Here is an 18,976-nt window from a genome sequence, read left to right as displayed (position 1 = left end):
CAAAATTTTCAGACATTTAAAGACCAAACAACTGATAGGCTGATCAAGAAAATAATAGAAAATATTAACAATAACAAAAATAATCATTAATTTTAGCCTTAAACAGTGTCAGATGTATAGATGGACATTTCTCCGCTGTGCAGGTATAAGATGAAGTTTCTCAGAGGCATTTATATTAAAAGAAAAAAAAAACACAAATAACTCCAAAGAAAAAGATATTTATTTAATCTATAAAGAAATGATGCAATGTGCATCTCAAAGGGGATAACTGTGAGACAAAAATACTTTGGTACAGTTGAATTTCCAACAAGCATAAGGTTCTTAATGGAGAAAGCAGCACGGTACTGCAGTGGCTCCCGCACATGCTACAAGAAAAGAATTTCTGATTTTGTGAAGTTTTTGCAAGTTGTTCCATTGTTATCATCATGCATTTTGAATGAGCAGAGAATGCCACTGCTTCATTGAATATTGCACACTGAAGAATGTAATCTGGGCGCACAGAAATTTATATTTAGAAAACACATTGGTGAGCTTTCAGTAAAATAATGAATCGGTGATGGTGTTTAGATGATGTGCAGTATAAAATTGTTACAAAAAGGCATATGTGATTTACAAACAAGTCAAATTCTACAATACAAATATAACCAAACATTACAAACTAGAATCCAGTGGTAGTTCTGCAGAGCACAGCTGCTACTGACATGAGCACAACGGAGAAAGCTGTCAGGTTGTTTAGAAAAATCGAATGTTTTTACCTTTTGTTACGTTGTCACAGATGCCACTAATAGTTAAATCCAAATGTTTGATGTCAGATCTTTGCTCTAGTTTGTCATTGTCTGAGCAAGGAAACAACTAGATACTGTATATCAAAGTTTACAATATCAAAAAGTTAGAAGCTAAAAATATTTCCTAAAATGTGTTGCAAATGTATCTGCAATACGTTGCAACAATAAAAACAAAATACTACAGTAAAGGTGAAACGACATATAAAGTGCAAAGAGAGGTTTCAATAAATGCACTGGGACTGACTATAGTAGTCACACAGGCAGTGTACAAATACTCAAAAAATGCCACTTCCCTTTTCTCCTTACCTTTTCTTTCCTAGCTGTTTTTTCTTTTTTATTACTTTGACTGGACAGATGGATCTTCGTATGAATGCATTTCTCACAGTATTTGGCCATGGCCTTGTTCAACTTGTAACGTAAAGGATGTCAAGCAATATTAACTCTATACACTGCATATTGCCACTTAACATGTTCTGGATATGTACTCAGAGATGTGGGTGGCTCGCTTCTGCCGCTAGCGGAGGTACATTCATTTTCATTGTAGGATGAAAAACAACAACAAGAGATTAGACGTTAGCTGGGGCAACGGGACGGCCACGTTCAGGTGAGGGTGTTTAGATGTTCTCTACCTTTGTCATGATTAATTGCTCATTTAGTTGACTGAATTTATGTGAAGTGAGAATTTCCTCTTTACACCTATCACACCAAAAAATAAGCAAATTCTTCATCCCTCCGGAATTAACAGAAAGGAAGTAAACATTGAACATGTTCTATCTCAAAATACTGCCTAAGCTGAGATCAGTGCCAACTACAGCAACAACATTTGTAACATCAACAATATCAATATAGTAAAAAATAAAAAAAAAATTACAAGAGAAAAAAATTACAACAATAATATATAACTCTCCTCATAGAAATCAAACCAGAGTATCGCTAACGTGAATATATTGGACAATGTAAACCTACCATTATCAAAGTTAGCAAATATGATAATAACAGAAAGCACATCAATCTTATTCCTCTCACAGAGAGCGCTCACATCGTTGTTTCTACAATGGTGTGGGTGGGCTTGATCAAGCCATTGTTCCCGTTTGGGTCCAGGGGCTGTGTCAGCTCGCTGCCCTTCAGGTTGTATTCTTTCGGGCGAGAGCTCACGCCTGACTTCGCTGGGGCTGCCACTGCTTTGATTCTCTGAGGGAAGGAGATGAGACATTAGACTAATGATAAACAGAAACGGGGCAGATTCAAATTCCAGTTATTGAGTTTAAAATGGCAAACATCAGTAATTGTGCAAACATTCCAGCCATGTTTGTTTAACAGAGTGAGATGTTTCAATTGATACACCCGGTCTTCTTTAGTAAAAAAAATTAAAAATAAAATGTAAGTTTAGGGAAATTTGCTAAGTCTCTTTTATGCCAATTAAGATTGACACTATTCACGTCTGCACATTAAATATCGAGCTGCAGCGGCCTCCAATTAGCTCAGCATCAAGCATAAATGGGAGCGGGGGAGGGGGGGGGGCAGTTAGTCTGAAAACCTTATGTTCGAACGACCTACCGGGCACGAGTCATGCATAGACTGAACAGCTTCCAGGTTCAAAAAATGATGCCATGACAGAAGTGCCTTTGAAAGACAATACCACTGAGGGCCACTGGGGGCTAACTCAAGTGGTCCTTCTGAAAATAATTTCATAATTACCTTCAAAAAGCAGTAGGTTTGTACACGTGTCTGTTTTGATTGGCCTGCCTGGGACCCATAACCATATAACCAACAGGGTCAACCCAGCAAGCAGAAACGCAAGCAAGCTAATCTGTTTGCATGCTTTCTACCAGATCATCATCTTAGGCTGGGAGCTGTTATTGTTATGTAGCTGACCACAGTGACTGATGGTTTGGCAAGTTTTATTTGAAAAAGAAAAATAGTAAAATGCACACTTTCTAGTAGGAAGAGTTTTGTTGTCTATTAATTACAAAGGCATTTAGCTCCGGCTGTTTCTCTGGACAATGAATTCTCGTTAATGTTAGCCAACAATAGCGACCACAAGTGACTTGCAGTTGCTTCATGGGGTCTACAGTGTTTGAAGTCTTCAGAGGGTTCATATTTAAGGTACTGGCATGAGAGGAATATCAATCTTCTCAGCTAAATCTCTGCTGAAAAGATTCCTTTAAAAACACAATGTCAGCTCACCTCAATCAGAGGTCCCTCAGACTGTAAGATCTTGATGACCATCACCATCGGGATGCAGATCATGGAGGACAGAGCCAAAAACCAGCCCAGACCGATGGCCCAGTCAGGATACAAATACACCTTGTTATAGGTCAAGGGCTTGTACTTCACCAGGGAGAAGACAAAGCAGCCCTGGGACACAAACACATGAAGCATTTAGTAGGAGCTGTACACCTCCCATTGACCTTGAACATATCAACATTTGTCACGACATCAACGACAGTATCTCCAACGCAATAAAGTGACACTGTGATCTCTCACCATGCAGAGGACAGGAGTGATTATGGTCCAGCTCCATTTCATCCATGGGTTTGGTCTGTAGCCAATCATATCCTCAACTGCGTCATAGAAATTATCAACGCCTGTCAAACACAAAGAGAATAAAGAGAATACAGTGAGTGTCAATGTTTCTGCAAAGTTTGCCAGATACCATCAGTCTCTACTGTACCCATGTTGTTATTGTTTTTATAGAACGACCTTCATACCTGTATCTGCGGAAATCATCAGGTTTATGAGCTCTTATACCTCCTGTTTGCCATTAACTAGAGCATATACAGTGTTTCCACTGGGTCATGTGCTACATATCAGAGTATAAACAGTGTTGTTAAAACTATCTTAGTGGGTCATCACTCATCTTTCCCGACTGATTATTGATCGTAGTTCTTTACATTGTCGTGTCTAGTGTGCTGTACTAAACTGCCTCATGCATACATGATCCTTTGCACATTTGTAGGATTGTTTGTTTTTTGTATTCTAGTTTTTCTCTTTTATGTTAATTAATGAGCAAAGTCTCTGACAAATAAAGAACACTGGTTCTCACATTTTTTGGCATGTGACCCACTAAGGAATGTGTACTCACGACACCCTGCTATAAGGTTCATATGTTTATGAGCAATAAGCAGTTCAACTAAAAAGTGTGTTGTCTCCTCATTGTTCATTTCGTCAGCCGAGGCTCATTAGTGTTTTGTATTTAGACTGGTCCACCATGCCACAGTGATTTCCCAAACAAAGTTAAAACAACCTGAAATAGAGCCAGTAACTGAGACCTACAGTATACATTATGGTCATTTTCTGCTTTACATTAACATTAAGGATCTTGTTTTAAAAACTTGGAGAAACATTGGATTGCAGAAAAACCCTTCTCGGGTATCAGATTGTGACCCGTTAATTGGTCCCAACCCTCAGGTTGGGAACCCCTGCTCTAGGTCACATTTTCCACCAATGAAAAAGTAATTGATAAAAGGTTCAGTGTGATTCAATGACAGCAGCATTAGCAAGGACAATGCAGCATCGCTTTCACTCCATTTAAGGTTTTTTTCTTTAGGTGAAATGCTCTTCTCTCATTAATAATGGTGGGAGGCAATTGGACGGCCAATCACAATCTAGCAGGGGTCCAACCCCGTCCCTACATTCCCTCAACACACCCTTGCAGTTAAACTTATTTACTACTGACGTGTAAAAAAAAAAAAAAAAAAGCCCAACAAGGACACCTTTGTACCATGGAGATCATTTAGGCCTTTTTTACTCAACTCTTCTGGATCATTACTTTGAAAAATTATACACAACACCACACCTATGTCGTATAGAGCCGTTTCCACTTACCATAAACCCAGGCTACAGCAATGCATTCAAAGAATGCAACCCACAAAAGGCACACACCGCTGGCTGCATAGTAGTCAAAGAGTTGAAACACATACATGCCACCCTGGAAAAAAGACAGAAAGCTGCATTAATTATCTCTCTGATGTGTGTGGCAAAAAAGAAGGTCACAGAGATAGAAGGGAGCATTAAACCAGATTGGGTGGGCATGTTGAAAGCAGGACACAGGAATGCTGGCACCTCACCAATAGAGGCAGAGTTCAACAGGTGCTGAGATGTCACTGAAACATGGTTAACTGCTAAATGGAAAACTGCATTCCAAATTGTTCCATTCAGACATACAGGATGTGAGTGGTGAATATGGTAGGAAGCCATATTTGGTTGTAACAATGCAGCAGCAGACAGGCATGTGGAAAATCTGGTTATCTCTGCTGTTGATCCAAATACAAAGAGTCTCTTTTCCTTTTCTAAACAGGATAAGCAGCAGAAGTGAGAACGTGGAGGGAGACTCCGTGAAGCTGCTGTTCAACTTACTTTTGTTACCATGGCGAGGCCCAGGAGATAGCTCATGGAACACATTACGGCTATGAAGATCTCTCGCCGGTAACCCTTCCTGAGGAGGTCTGGATACAGATCCACAATAGAGGTGATTTGTCCTTCAACTTCAACAAACTGTGGAGATAAAAGCAACTATTAAGTTCTCAGAGGGATAAAAAATAATACATGTGTCTCTCTGTGTGCAAGCAGCTCTTGTGTTGCCTCTACAAACCAGCGATTAGAGAATAAGAGCTGTCTTTGTTGGGCTGTAATGAGAATTGAAACAAGGCTCCTCTCTGCAACATTGGTTTGTTGCTACCAAGACACAACAGAAACAAAACAACAGTGAATCACTGTCTCCGTCTCCTTGTCTGTGCAACGCTCTTGCTCCCCAGTGTCTCCTTATTGCCTCATAAGCTACATAATGTCATAACAAAAGTTATGAGATTGTTCCTGTCTATCGTTACGCAACAAGAGCATACTCTTTTGTTGCGCAAAACCACTAAAACAAAAAACCCTTACATAACACTGGCATGTATGTGTGAGCGACGTTAACAATATATGGCATTCACGACTACAAATGTGCATGAAATTTATGGTGAAAGACTGCACCCACCACACACACACACACACACACACACACACACACACACACACACACACACACACACACACACACACACGCGCGCACACACGCACATCATTTCTCATGGAAATAGCTGCACTTGCACAAGTATTTACATGTGCACAAATTTAGAGCCTGATCTCGCAGTTGGCTGGGACGAGTTGCTGCCCATATGCAGGACTGAGTTATTAGCACAGGAGTAGAATTACACTTGGAGGCAGGAAATGTGATATAGCCCTAGAATCCCCTGGGCATACACTCATGTTTTGTCTACTTAGATTATCTTGTCTTAATCAAAGCTCTGCTTCGTTTCAAAGTGAGGCAGCCTTGCATGCAAGCAATTATAATGAGTTTTACTAATTGAATGTTTGGCAAACATTCACCAACTTCTAAAAAGTTAATTTGTGGTACTACAGGGTATCAAAGGTGCTATAATCCTCACACAGAGCAGTCAAGTGTTGTAGTAAAATGCTTTTCTATAAGCAGTTTGCTTTTCTTTCTCTGGCAGTTATCGGATACCTCGGAGACATGAGATATGGATCAGAGACGCTAAATGTATTTTACAGACTGCGGCTGGCAGGAGCCAACAAACTCATGGGATCCTGGAGGTGTTCATCTTAAATTAATGGTCGCTACACCAAACAACTATTCTGTGCATAGCTTAACACCACAGCGACAGTGAAAACACTGACCTGGCTGTCGAGGCCCAGAAGAAGCAGCATGATAAAGAAGAGGATGGCCCATAGGGTTGGCATCGGCATCATGGACACAGCTTTGGGATAGGCGATGAAGGCCAAGCCGGGACCTGGAGGGAGCACAGAGTAGGGACGGGGAGAAGGGGCAGAGGACAGGATTAACATTTTCTATCTGATTTAAGCCTGGACGACACACTGTGAGGGAATCGGAAAAAAAAAAAAAAAAAAAAAAATTTAAATACTGAGCTAGAAAGGAAATGTGATCTAATGAGGCCAACAAGACAGAAATGGGATAAATCTGTTGTTTGTTGGTCATACTTGTTGAGCAGCTATAAGGAAATGAAACTCTCCTTAACGGGTTTTTATCATGCTAAGGGTGTCTTCTATGCGTTTACTTGCAGAACAAAAATATTCCATTGTGTACATTGTGTCAATTACACAGCACATATTATATAACTGGCCACTGTTTCTATGACATAACAAACTGTTCTACTGTGCTCTGTTTGTGCAGTTACATACTGACTTTACAGCTGCTTTGCACTTTATATATTGTTTTGACATTGGTCTATTGTTCATTCTAAACATTAGTTAATCTTTATCTCTAGATGTACTTATTATCTGTCAGATGCTGCACTGCATTTTGGTACTTACTGTGTGCAAAGACAATAAAGCTGAATCTAATCTAAACTAATCTAAACAAGGTAGACATGGAATTGAGCAAAGTCATGAACCAAGCCAACAGGATATAGTTAGAGCATGAGAGACAGTCATCAATCACATAAACTAGTGCCTCATTTAAACAGCTGAACAAAATGCAGGTCATTTCTCAAACAGAGGAAAAATATGCTTTAATTTATGAATTATGGTTCTGTGTTCTCACATGTGATAGAGTATGCATGTAGCCACCACAGAATTACTGTCATTGTCACACAACTGTAGCTTGATTTCATGTGATTATATTCAAGATAACAAAACTTAGATTTTAAGTGAACAGAGCAGGCATGCTAAAAGAAGACGCATATCCTTCAAAGTCCACATGGAAAAGACAGAAACAGAACCGGTGGCGTCCACATCAGGAGATCCACAGCTTGTTAACAGAACTGGGGCTTACACTGCAGTGCTGCTCGTCAGAAATATCACCTCAGGGTGCCAGTGCACACACAGTAAAGAACATACAGTACGGTGCCAATCCTCTTAGCAATGTCCCTGGTCAGAAAGATGTAAAGCTACTGAATGACATAAGCAGGTTGAGTGAAGGACATGTGGACACCTGGTGCCAGTGAACACCTGTAATAATGATGTTGAGGAGGAGGAGGAGGAGGAGGAGGAAGAGCAGGAGCTCTTTAACACCGCAGTTCATTGTGTAGCTAAAACACACAACACTGGACCAATGCGATGTAATCTGTCCTCAGAAAACGTAACGTAAAGTAACAACTGTTTTTTTAAGGCTTTTTTTTTTTTCCAAGGAGTGTGCAATTGCCGATACCTCTACATTTCAGCATCATAGTTTCTGAGACTTTTGCTCAAAATTTGTATGTACCGAATTGTATATATATTTCTTTTTTCGTTTTTTGTGGCAGCAGCGCCCACCATCACTGCTGCCATCACCTTGGACCCTCGTACCTGACTCTGCCACATCGGCAATGTCCACCCCTTGTTCTTGTGCCATGAAGCCCAGGACGGAAAATATTGCGAAGCCAGACACAAAACTGGTACCGCTGTTGAGGCCTCCCAGCAGCAAACAGTCCCTATGTCACACATATGTCATGGAGGTTTGTTAATGAACACAGGCGGAACCGAAGTTCCCATTTTCTTTTCACGCAACCGTCTCTGATACGAGTTACGGTCACTACTACAGTCCCACTCCCCCCAGCGGAAACACAACTCACCTGTAGCAGTTGTACTTGTATTTGTTGTAGCTCCCCAGTGACGTCATGGCACCCAGGCAAATGGCATAGGAGAAGAAAATCTGGGTTCCTGCGTCAATCCACACCTGAAATAAATATGCACAGCCTAGCATTACGCCAAAGCGTGTAACACATCTTCCAGTCCACTAGGGGACCGTGTGTCAAAGTGACCTCAGTGAGGCTCATTTTAAAGTATAAAGGAGCTGAATTCTCATTGGGAGGTTAGACAGATCATTTGCCTGACTTTCATCCCAGAGGCCAGAGTTTGAGTTCATGGAAAAGCAGCAGGCATTTGTTTAAAGAAATCTTTGCCTTACCCTAACCAAATATTTGTTCGTGCTAAACCTTAACCACATGGCTTCTGTTCCTAAACCTCGCCACTAGTATTTTCATGTAGTTTTGTTTTCCTGTACCACAAGAATTTCGATGCCTAGTCGAGTAAGCTTTGACACCGACTCCTCAAGTGGACTGGCAGGTGTATTCCATGCTTTGGAGTGATACCAAGTTGACCTGCAACAACTTATATTTAGGGAGCACTGAGGGGCAGTAAAAATATGCTGTAAACACATTGTCCTCTCATTACCTTTACAGCTGATATGGTGAACTTATTAGCAAATGTTTAGTTATTTGGATATCCAACAAATATGAAACAACATTAGCATTTGTATGGAGGCATGCTGCTAGTCACCAGATGAACATAAGGCTAATATTAACATCAGGAAAGTTTTACCAAAACAAAAAGAGCTGTAAAACCAAAACAATGAGCTGAGAGATGCTAAAGCTCTGTAAAGCAATGTGTTAATCGGTGGAGGAAATACTTTTCACATGCAACAAGTCATCTTATCCATTATTACTATGAAAATATTGGGACCACAGCTACATTTTCCACATTAGCTATGCCTCTATGAAGACAGAACAGAAAATATCCAAAACAGAACATTTATGATGCCTGGAATCTCGGTAGTGAAGGAGCAATGTTAATAATTCTATCTTAAAACTCATGAACATCATAGACTTTGGTTGATTTGAATATCCAATCATTCATGAGAAATAACATAACAAATTGAAACTGCAGTGAATTAGCGATCCCTGGACTTAGATGAGGGGTTGATCACTCCTGTGTGTACATTAAATATGAAGTCATTAACAGCAGCTGGTAAAATCCATCTACCATCAGCTCCAAAGTTATTTCTAACAATTGTTTTCACTTCCTGAAGTCTTTCATAATTGACAAAATGTTTTACACCTTGATTGTTCCATTTAAACAAACATCAAATATTGTGTCGAAGACAGAGGTGCTGCTGGGTGACTTTTGTTTCTCTTCAACAAAGCAGGTCCAGCTCTTTCTGGTTATGCCAACCTAAGCTAACTAGCTGCTTCCAGTACTTTACCAGTTAAGAGTTGTTGATCCTACCTCTGGATCCTTCAGGCGGGTTAGGTCAGGGTAAAGGTAAAATTTTATCCCCTCTGATGCCCCAGGCAGGGTCACACCGCGCACTAGCAGCACGATAAGCATCACAAATGGGAAAGTTGCTGTTATGTACACCACCTAGACAGGACAAAGGAATTATTAGGTAAAACACGACTCAGCAGTTAGAAACTTGTGACTCATTACTGTTGAGATATAACAGAATAAGAGCTGCAGAACAAAAGAAACATTGTTCTTATTATGTGATGACAATTTTGTTCTACACAAAGATTTGTGATGCATGCCCAATATAGCATGACGCAGGTAAACAAGCTTTTCACTTTATAAATTGCAATCTTGTTGAAAATTAAATTAGATTTTTTTTTAAGGCACATTTGTCCCAACAAACAACTTTTCATTAAACAGAGAAATAAATCTCCAAAGACTTCTTAATAGTGTTGAACATTTTCCTCAAAAGAGCTGCTCCTGTTGGCTCCGGCCCGATTTCTGTCCCACTAACAGAAACAAAGACAGTGCTAAGGAGCGGTAGTCAACTGTTTACAGCCGACAGTGTGTCTGGCCAAGAAGTGACTTCCAGGACAACGTGGAGGCTTGTGTCTCTAAATCAACTGAATTAACCCTGTTTCCAAGCATGTAGGTTTTCTCTGAGCAACAGTGTTTTGTCACTGGCTGGTTGAGGTAAAAAGTAAAGGCCAAACAGCATCCAGGCAACACAATAAGGACAGGATGTTCTACGCCTCGGCACTCACTTTCCCAGTGGACTTGACTCCCTTCCAGATGCAGAAGAAGCAGATAACCCACACTGCCAGGAGACACAGGGCTAAGTCCCACTTCAGGGGCCCTATGTCTTCAATCCCAGAAGAGATGCTCAGTACGTTGCGTCTGCAGAGGAAACAGGGACATATAACAGTTTGTGGAGCTGAAGACAGAAGAGGTTATGTTTTACATTTCAAACGCACACATGGATGTTAGGTCACGTGACAACTGTAGACCACGAGACACTAATAAAAGGACAATAAAAGAAATGAAACAGGCTCATGACTTGAACTGTTTGTACTGTTCAGCTGCTCACACCTGTTCAGAGCCTGAATACTAAACTGGTGAGAGGACTATTAAGATAGGCTCTAAACCTGGAACCTTTACATATTTAGCCCTCTTCGTGTTTAGTAGCATTTGTTGTGATGAATTTCTATTAGATTTAAACATGTCACAAAGCAAATGGACATGAGCAAAATGGGATCTCAGGTTGCAGCCTCAGTTTAATTTGAAACTTTGAGCTGCATTAAACATGTAAACAGAGCAGTACAAATAAAGTTTATAAAAAATATGTGACGGACCAGTGCTTTATAAAAGCAAACTGTAGCCTTTCAGGAATTGCGCCTGTTCAAACACATTGACACAAACAAGATAAAGAGCCGGTGTTACTTTAGTGTATTCACATCGGAGTGAGTGCTGGTGTGTGTGTGTGTTAGGCATGCTGTTGGTGAATACTCACTCCCAGAACTCAGTGACAGGGGAGGTAAAGTTGGTAATGTTGGCTGCCAGCCAAAAGGTCTTGTTCTTGCGGACTGTGTCCTCTATACACTGATCTGTGTTCCAGGGCTGATTGCATTTTGCCCAGGGGAGCTCAGGCTGAAAGCACTGAAACAGGTAGTAGAGTCCCCAGGCCAAGATCACGATGTAGTAGATGTTCAGAAGAGATACGATCACGATAGAAGCATAGCCGATACCTGGAGACAGAACAAGGGGGAGGCCAAATTTTAATATCAGCTCAAGATATTACCCTAAACAGCTGTTTATTTTACCACTTTAGTCAGCAAAAACATTCCGTTGACACAACATAAATATTCAATATCATCACCTTCATTTAGCATACTAGGCTATTTACACAACAAACAGTTTCAGTTCAGTAAATTGATACTTAATCTACTCTCTTTAGTTCTGTTTTTGATCTCTACCAGCTTATGAGCAATACCCCTGGCACTTTAGCTGTTAAATGTTCCACTACGTTCTCCATTTAGTTGTTTACGGTGTCTATCAGTTGTTTAAAACTGTCAGCTGTGGCCAGAAACACCTCTGAGAAGCGAAGTGAGTGAGCCAAAACAGGAAATCAAAGCAGTGAGTTCAAAGAATCTGTAAAGCTCTGAAGAGCTGAGAAGAACCGCAGGGTTGGATGGTAATTCTCTGTGGATTTACTACAAGCAACTTCTTCCATGTACAATTATGTGATTCATAGACAATATAAAAATATCACAGCTTTCTGACTGCCACTGGTTTAACTTCTGCATCACTCCAGGAAGCTGAGAAGTATAGTCATTGGTGTCATCCCCACTGGGTGCAGTTATAGGCCCAAATCGAGTGCACTTCTAAACACAACCAACCACGCCCAGCAATGATACGGAGTTTGGTCACGAGCTATCACAAGCATAAATAACAGCTGACTCCAAATGAGGGGAAAAGTCTTAAGTTTGGCCCAGATGAACTACTGTTCTAGTGTCTTCAGTGTTTTTGTTATTTTTAGATGACTTTGCCACGAACCTGGACACAGAAATCCCCAGTGCTTTTCCACCACTCCAGAGTATTTTTAAACTCATCATCTCTGTTGCCCCCACCTCCTCATTCCCACATTCTGAATGCAAACTGATAGACAAGTTAATGCTTTGGCGAGTGTGTGTGTGTGTGTGTGTGTGTGTGTGTGTGTGTGTGTGTGTGTGTGTGTGTGTGTGTGTGTGTGTGTGTGTGTGTGTGTGTGTGTGTGTGTGTGTGTGTGTGTGTGTGTGTGTGTGTGTGTGTGTGTGTGAGCAATGAGTAAAGTCCTGGACAGGCCATTTGAGAAAAACATGTGAAGGTGTGGGGAACAATGGGAAGATTTGTGATTGGTCAGTGTAGCAGCCACTTGTGGACTTTTTCTCTCAGCTGTGCCAGACGCTGCAGCAGATGGACAGAAAGCCACCTCAGCTCTCGTTGAATGGCGCGGACCTTCAGCAGCTGTTAGAGATCCGTGCCCGCACAGTTTCCTCTCTTTTCATGGGACGTCCCTTATGTGAACACGAGTACGAGTATTGCAGCTGCTGCTGAGGGTGCGGTGCCTCAGTGCTTGTCTACAGCTGTCACTCAAAGGTAAAGGGCTGCACATAAGAAAGCCCAACAGTTGCTCAGAGTATCAGTAATTAGCGGTAATCTCAGGTCAAGAAACTGATGAAAGAATGCTACCGTGACAACGCTGTCCCAAGAGGACGCGCAGAAATTATAGATCCTGTAGACTAAAACAAAACCAGTAGATCCACATTGCAGCTCCGTGTCAACAAAAATATATTTTCATGCAGACCTGCCGTATGAAATTGAACCCACTGCTTGGCAACTTAATGTTTTCTTTTTCCAGATAGTCTGTTTCCATGGAAACCATTAAACTCATCAGTCCATTACACCTACCAAATCTGCAATACAAGGATGACTTTGTGTTTTAAAGAGTCTTCAATCAAGTGGTGATTGTATACATACATATGTGTTTGTACATGCATGTATACGCGTGTATTTATTACAGTCAACAAATATTGCTCATCCACCATGATACTGCAGGTTTGGTAATTTCAATTTTTATCTCATGCTTTGCTGACACAGCAAAAAGCTGACTAATGAGGCGGCGATGAAACCGGAACAAAAAGAGGGCAGAAATCTTGTCCGACAAATGAAGCTTTTACTCGGCGTTAAATATTAAATAATCTTGTCAGGGAAGATTTGCGTCTCGATACGGAGCTTCTATTTGTCTTTCTGTGGGTGAAGATGAGTGTGCCTATGTGTTTGGACTGACCTGTAAAGATGGGGCAGAGCTTGGCCCAGCAGGTGATGCCTCCCTCCGAGGTGTACTGGCCCAGTGCGACCTCCAGGAAGAACACGGGCAGGCCACCCCCGAACAGAAAGATGAAGTAAGGGATGAGAAACGCACCTGTGAAATGCATAAAGGAATCAAGACACATTCTTGCTATGATCACCTTGTCTGATATAAAACTCTCAGATCTGAAATGTATCTTCGGCCTACCTCCACCATTTTTATAACAAAGGTAAGGGAAACGCCAGACGTTTCCTAATCCGACAAAGCCTCCGGCCACAGACAGGACAAAGTCGAGCTTACTGGCCCACTTCTCCCTCTGAGGAGCCTTGCCCTCAGCCTCATCCTCGGGCCGCGTGCCTGGGCTCTTCCCTGGTGAAGGTTTCAGGGTGTCCTTGTGAAAGTCCTTCAGGCATTGGAGCTTCTCTTTTTGTGCCATGCTGCAGACGGCAAAAAGAAAGAGGTGAAATGGAGAGACAGAGACGGCGACAGAGAGGACGGAGGCATAATGCACAATGTACAGATAGAGAGGAGCATTAGGGGGATAATGCTGTCCCCTGATTGCGTTACAGCTTGCTGTGTGAGCACATGATATTCAGTACAATGCTGTTAATCTTGCTAATCTGAGCAACCGATGCACGGAGGTCATTCAGACTGTGAAAATGTTTGGGGAGGCAATTTGCTTTTAAAACGAGTGAATTTAGAAAGTGAAAAATACTGCACATCGATGGGCTTGTGCAAGAAAAGTTAGTCATAAAACAACTTCCACCATTTAACAAGTGACACACACTGCAACGCAGAGTGTACTGGAACAATTAGACAGTGAAAATACCTGCCGAGTTTCTTATTCTGACTCAATGTTTTACGGACGACGCGGTCCATCATGCCTAAAACAGTACCCAAAACACATTAGCGCACATTCACACCAGTGTTTTTGATTAGCTGTACATGTCGCTCCCTGTTTTCCAACCTGACCCTGACTCATAGTGGATCTTCTGCTCAGAGGGGGGCACATTGTCACTGAAGGAAAAGGAAGGGAACGGTTGGGAACGCTACACGCCTTGAAGACGCCGCATGAACTGAAGGCGTTGAGTTTTTCCTTTGGCTTTTTTTCTTATGCTTCCGTATCAGCAACGGGTCGGCAACATTATCCAAATTTAAAGAGGAAGCTATCTGTCTGCATTCCCAAAGCGTTGGCTACTCTCAGGAAGTTACGACGACTTAAGTTCACTTGAGTGTTTACACTGTAAACCGCCTTTCCAAGAAAGACAGGATTTGTTATTACTGCCCGGGGTATCCTATTTCCCTACATGAGCCAAAGAGAAGAAAAGAATCCCTAATAGGACAGGAATAACTACGTAAAACACGTCTGGGCTGAATATAATTTAAGCTCCCAGCCGGCATGTACTGTAATAAAGAACAAAAGACAGAAGCTATAATTAATTGTAAAATAGGAGATGAATTAGAATTCCACTGAGAAAGGCTTCCTTTTCTTTCAAGTTTGTTTCAAATAGAGAAGTTGGTAGAGCAACATCAAATATTTCCTCTTAACCTACCGGCAATACAAAGAATCTAGATTGTGTTATTCATCAAAGCTCAGACAAAAGAACATGTTGTACAGAAAGTCAGCTCTTCAAAAGATTCATCAGCTCTTGTTGAGAACAAGTAGAACAATTTAAAATGGACAATAAGAACTTTATAAATACTTGGGAAAACGACTCAGAGTTACTTTGAATAACAATAATCACAGTAATAATAACAACTTTGCCCTCTCATGAATGAACACTTCTACCAGCAACCAAGTTTCTCTCATAATCCTACTGGGAATTATGTGTTTCCTCACTTAATTAGCTCTGTTTACACACCGGGTCCCATCATTTTCTAGGATTTCTCTCTTCCTGTTATGCATGACAAGTCAACTGCTTTCCATTCTCAAACCTGCTTACATAACTGGATCAGTTCTTGCCCACTCTGTTTCTCATCCTGTTTTTTCTCTCCCTCTCTCCTTCCCTCCCTCTCCCTCTCTTTCTCTCCCTCCCTCTCCCTCTCTCCCTCTTTCCTTCCCTCCTTCTCCCTCCCTCTCTTTCTCTACCTCCCTCCCTCCCTCTCTCCTTCTCTCCTTCTCTCCCTCCCTCCCTCCTTTTACTCACTTCTGCTCAGGGTAGCTTTCACCTGGAAGCTGTCTGCCTGCCAGATAAGACTTAAGGCAACCTGTCCTTGGGACTCAACCCACGCATACTTGACTAGAAATTCCTTAACCTTATATAAAAATAAATAAATAGAGAACATGGGACTGGCTGAAAACTCTCAATGATAACTGTAAAATGAGTCTCTTTCTTTTTCTTGTCAATATGAATCACAAAAAACAAGAATAAAGCCAATTTGAAATTGTTCCACTTTACCTTTAAATATACAAAGTCTTTTACAATATAAAACAAAACATTGCACTGCTTTTAATCTGACTATATTTCAGGTCATTGAAGTAGAAACACATATCTAAACTCATGGAAACCAAGTAAAATCAAGTCTCCTTTCCAGCAAAGCAATAAAGAAAACTTACATTTCCTTCATGGCTGCGATTATGTATAGTGTTCCTCTCCCTCAGCTGTCACCATTCCTCTGTACTGAATGCCTTTATGCCGACAAGGGTCACAAGAAGTGGAGCTGACAGCAGGGCCCGCCCCTTTGCTAAAGACAATTAATCCAAAGTGGAGATTGGACGCAGCCTCGCTGTGACAGACAACTCAGGTACCAACGTGGGAGACTGTAAATTTCCACTTCCAACTACTCCCTGCCCACAAGAAATACACACACACAGCCGAGTGGTGGGGGGGATGAGTGTGTGTCACACAAGCAGCGCGCACACACACACACACACACACACACACGCGCGCACACACACACACACACGCACGCACGCACACACACACACACACACACACACACACACACACACACACACACACACACACACTTCTTATTCATGTTGGAGACACAGAGGACATTTCAGAGGAGGAGAAAGGCTGAACTGCTCCTTTACTGGGGGTTGGTCTTGAATTATGATCTGGTACAAATGGATGAATTGAAGGCAGCATTGTGAGTTTGAGTGTCTTTTTTCTTGCACACTCAAACAGCACTGACATTTGAAGCTCAGTTTCATAAAAAGCACCCACACCACTTCCAAGCTTCTTCAGAAGTGTGCTGTGATAGTGTTCAGGAATCATTGTCCTCCATCCTCCATCATGACATGTGGTTTGTTATCTGTGAAATGTAAACGACTACAGTATCAGCTTATAACAACGCCTAATAAGGTAATGTGTCTCCTCTACTTGTACATGGTCTGTTTAGTACTGCTCCCTGCCCCGAGAGCTCACAATGGCTGGACAACTGCTGCTGGCACCACTCAATTAAAAACTGATAAATTCCTCTGCAGGATTTGCACAGTTAAATTGGGGACAAGTATCAGCTGATGACAAACTGTCACTCAAACATCATGCACTCAGCTTTGACACCTCTTAGCTTTGCACGGGCATAAGCCATCATATCCTGCTCAGTGTCATGCTCTATATACTATTTTGGTTATGTAACCTTTGACAAACGTTGTCTAATCTTTTGCATGAGCGGCCACAGGATTTGTATTTAAAAGGTAGATGCTTGCAACAGATAGAAAGCCTCTTTCATGGCTCAGAAAATCAAACTAAGCAAACAGAGTGCCCCGAAGTAAAATGAAAACCTGGTGATGTTTGGAAAAGGCTTGGTTATTGTTGAATAATGTCAAACTGGAACAATAGTTTTGTACATTTCAGTTTCAACTACACTTCACTGAAATGTTTTCCCTGAAACAATCATAAGTTTTGGTTTTATTGCATCTCATATTTTGTATTTTGGGATTCAAAATTGATGCTCATATTGTGACGATCAGGTTTGTGTGTATGTGACCTGCTTTGTGTTGCGTTTGAAAACAATAATCACATAAATCTACGACATCTGAGAGAAAGAAAATCAAACAATCTTTTAATTTAGCAGAAAAACAAAAAAAAATATCTTCAGGTTTGAAAAACCTTTAGTTTGTTAATATATAAAAACATGCCTGAACTATGAACACTATGCCCTGGCTATCAAATATTCCCAAACATAAACTAATTTCAAACTAATATATTAACCTATTATCTGTAGAAGTGATCTTTTATTAATCAATAATAGGCAAAACTATTGTGACTATAAATAAACCTCTCCTTTTTCCTCCAGACAGTCCCCAAAAACCCTTAATAGACCCCTAAAGATCCCAGGTCCCCAGTTTGGGAACTTTATTTTCAGCACTTGCAGCTAAACAACAACAACAACAAAAAGGTCCAAAGACCCCTCCGTTTGTATCTGCTGTCAGGGCGGATTGGGGTTATTAAAGGACACATGTCAATCAATCATACACTGGCCGGGGTGGAGAGAGAAGTAGGTTAAGTATGTGCCACTAAGCATAAGATATAAGCTAGTAAACGTCTTAGTCCATCAGACCTACTTCAGTGCCCTATCGGGTTCAAAACAAACACGTATCGAATCATGCATTCACTCAACGGATGCCTCGTGGCTGTGGGAAGTGAACGTGCAGAACCTGCAGCAGACAAAAAGCAAATATCCCCCCACGTACAAAACAACACACACGCCTCACATCACATGTGACGCTGTGAAAACCGGGCGCGCCTGAACGCATCACAGGAGGATCGAAACAGACACGAGGGACGTTATCAGATATAAACACAGGAAACCGGTTCAAAGGCTAAAGCTGCGATGTCTTTTTACTTTTATAACCAAAACATCATATACTCGGGTTATGTTTAAAGCAGGGTTACAACACAGGGTTTATTTTTTTAGTGGAAGCATCAATAAGGAAACAGTAGGCTACCGTGAAAAATAATCTTAATTTATCAAACTAAAATTAATCCGCATGCTGACTGTCCACATCAAAATAGTACATTTTAAAGAAAAAAAACACCTTTAAAAATACTGATTAAATGCAAACTATTTAGTTTTCTATTACACATGTTCTTGTATTAACAGAATATTACCCCCATTTATTGATTTATTATATGTAAAGAACAGGGGATTACCTTTCTTCCGATTTAACTGAACAGCCTCTCGTTCCTTGTTTCGTAGCCTCAACGCTGAGTAAAACCATTCAATCTATTGTTTTTGTGAGCGCATTGTTTCTGAGCTGGTGCGCGTTTAATATCAGTTTGAGTGGAAAATCACCAGCTTCTCCATGCAACAACTTCTTAAAGCGACAGCCTCTCCCCGCCCGTCTGCCCCTCACCTGAACCCACTGACTGTCTGACTGATGGCCTTGTGG

At 41.2% G+C, this 18,976-nt stretch overlaps 1 protein-coding gene across 2 annotated transcripts; it reads right to left on the bottom strand.

The window, feature by feature from the left end:
• Window positions 1-202: 202 nt before the first annotated feature.
• On the bottom strand, window positions 203-18,875 carry LOC138636406 (sodium- and chloride-dependent taurine transporter-like). 2 transcript variants are annotated; one of them, XM_069724410.1, is made up of 14 exons: window positions 18,738-18,875; window positions 13,843-14,072; window positions 13,615-13,749; window positions 11,299-11,533; window positions 10,553-10,685; window positions 9,789-9,923; window positions 8,357-8,460; window positions 8,091-8,215; window positions 6,465-6,577; window positions 5,145-5,282; window positions 4,614-4,716; window positions 3,273-3,373; window positions 2,973-3,143; window positions 203-1,976 (listed from the first exon to the last, which is right to left on the bottom strand). In XM_069724410.1, exons 1-14 carry the CDS (start codon window positions 18,803-18,805, stop codon window positions 1,821-1,823), a joined length of 1,947 nt encoding a protein of 648 aa, XP_069580511.1. In that variant the 5' UTR covers window positions 18,806-18,875; the 3' UTR covers window positions 203-1,820. The 2 variants fall into 2 exon arrangements, with proteins under 2 accessions (XP_069580511.1, XP_069580517.1); XM_069724416.1 differs by lacking the exon at window positions 18,738-18,875 and adding an exon at window positions 16,193-16,382.
• Between the last annotated feature and the right edge of the window lie 101 nt (window positions 18,876-18,976).

Source organism: Brachyistius frenatus, unplaced genomic scaffold, assembly GCF_029030835.1.
Source record: "Brachyistius frenatus isolate BFR_SWC_R1_liver_20210118 unplaced genomic scaffold, ASM2903083v1 Contig_6, whole genome shotgun sequence".
Classification (NCBI taxonomy): domain Eukaryota; kingdom Metazoa; phylum Chordata; class Actinopteri; family Embiotocidae; genus Brachyistius; species Brachyistius frenatus.
This window is presented reverse-complemented; position numbering and strand designations above follow the sequence as displayed.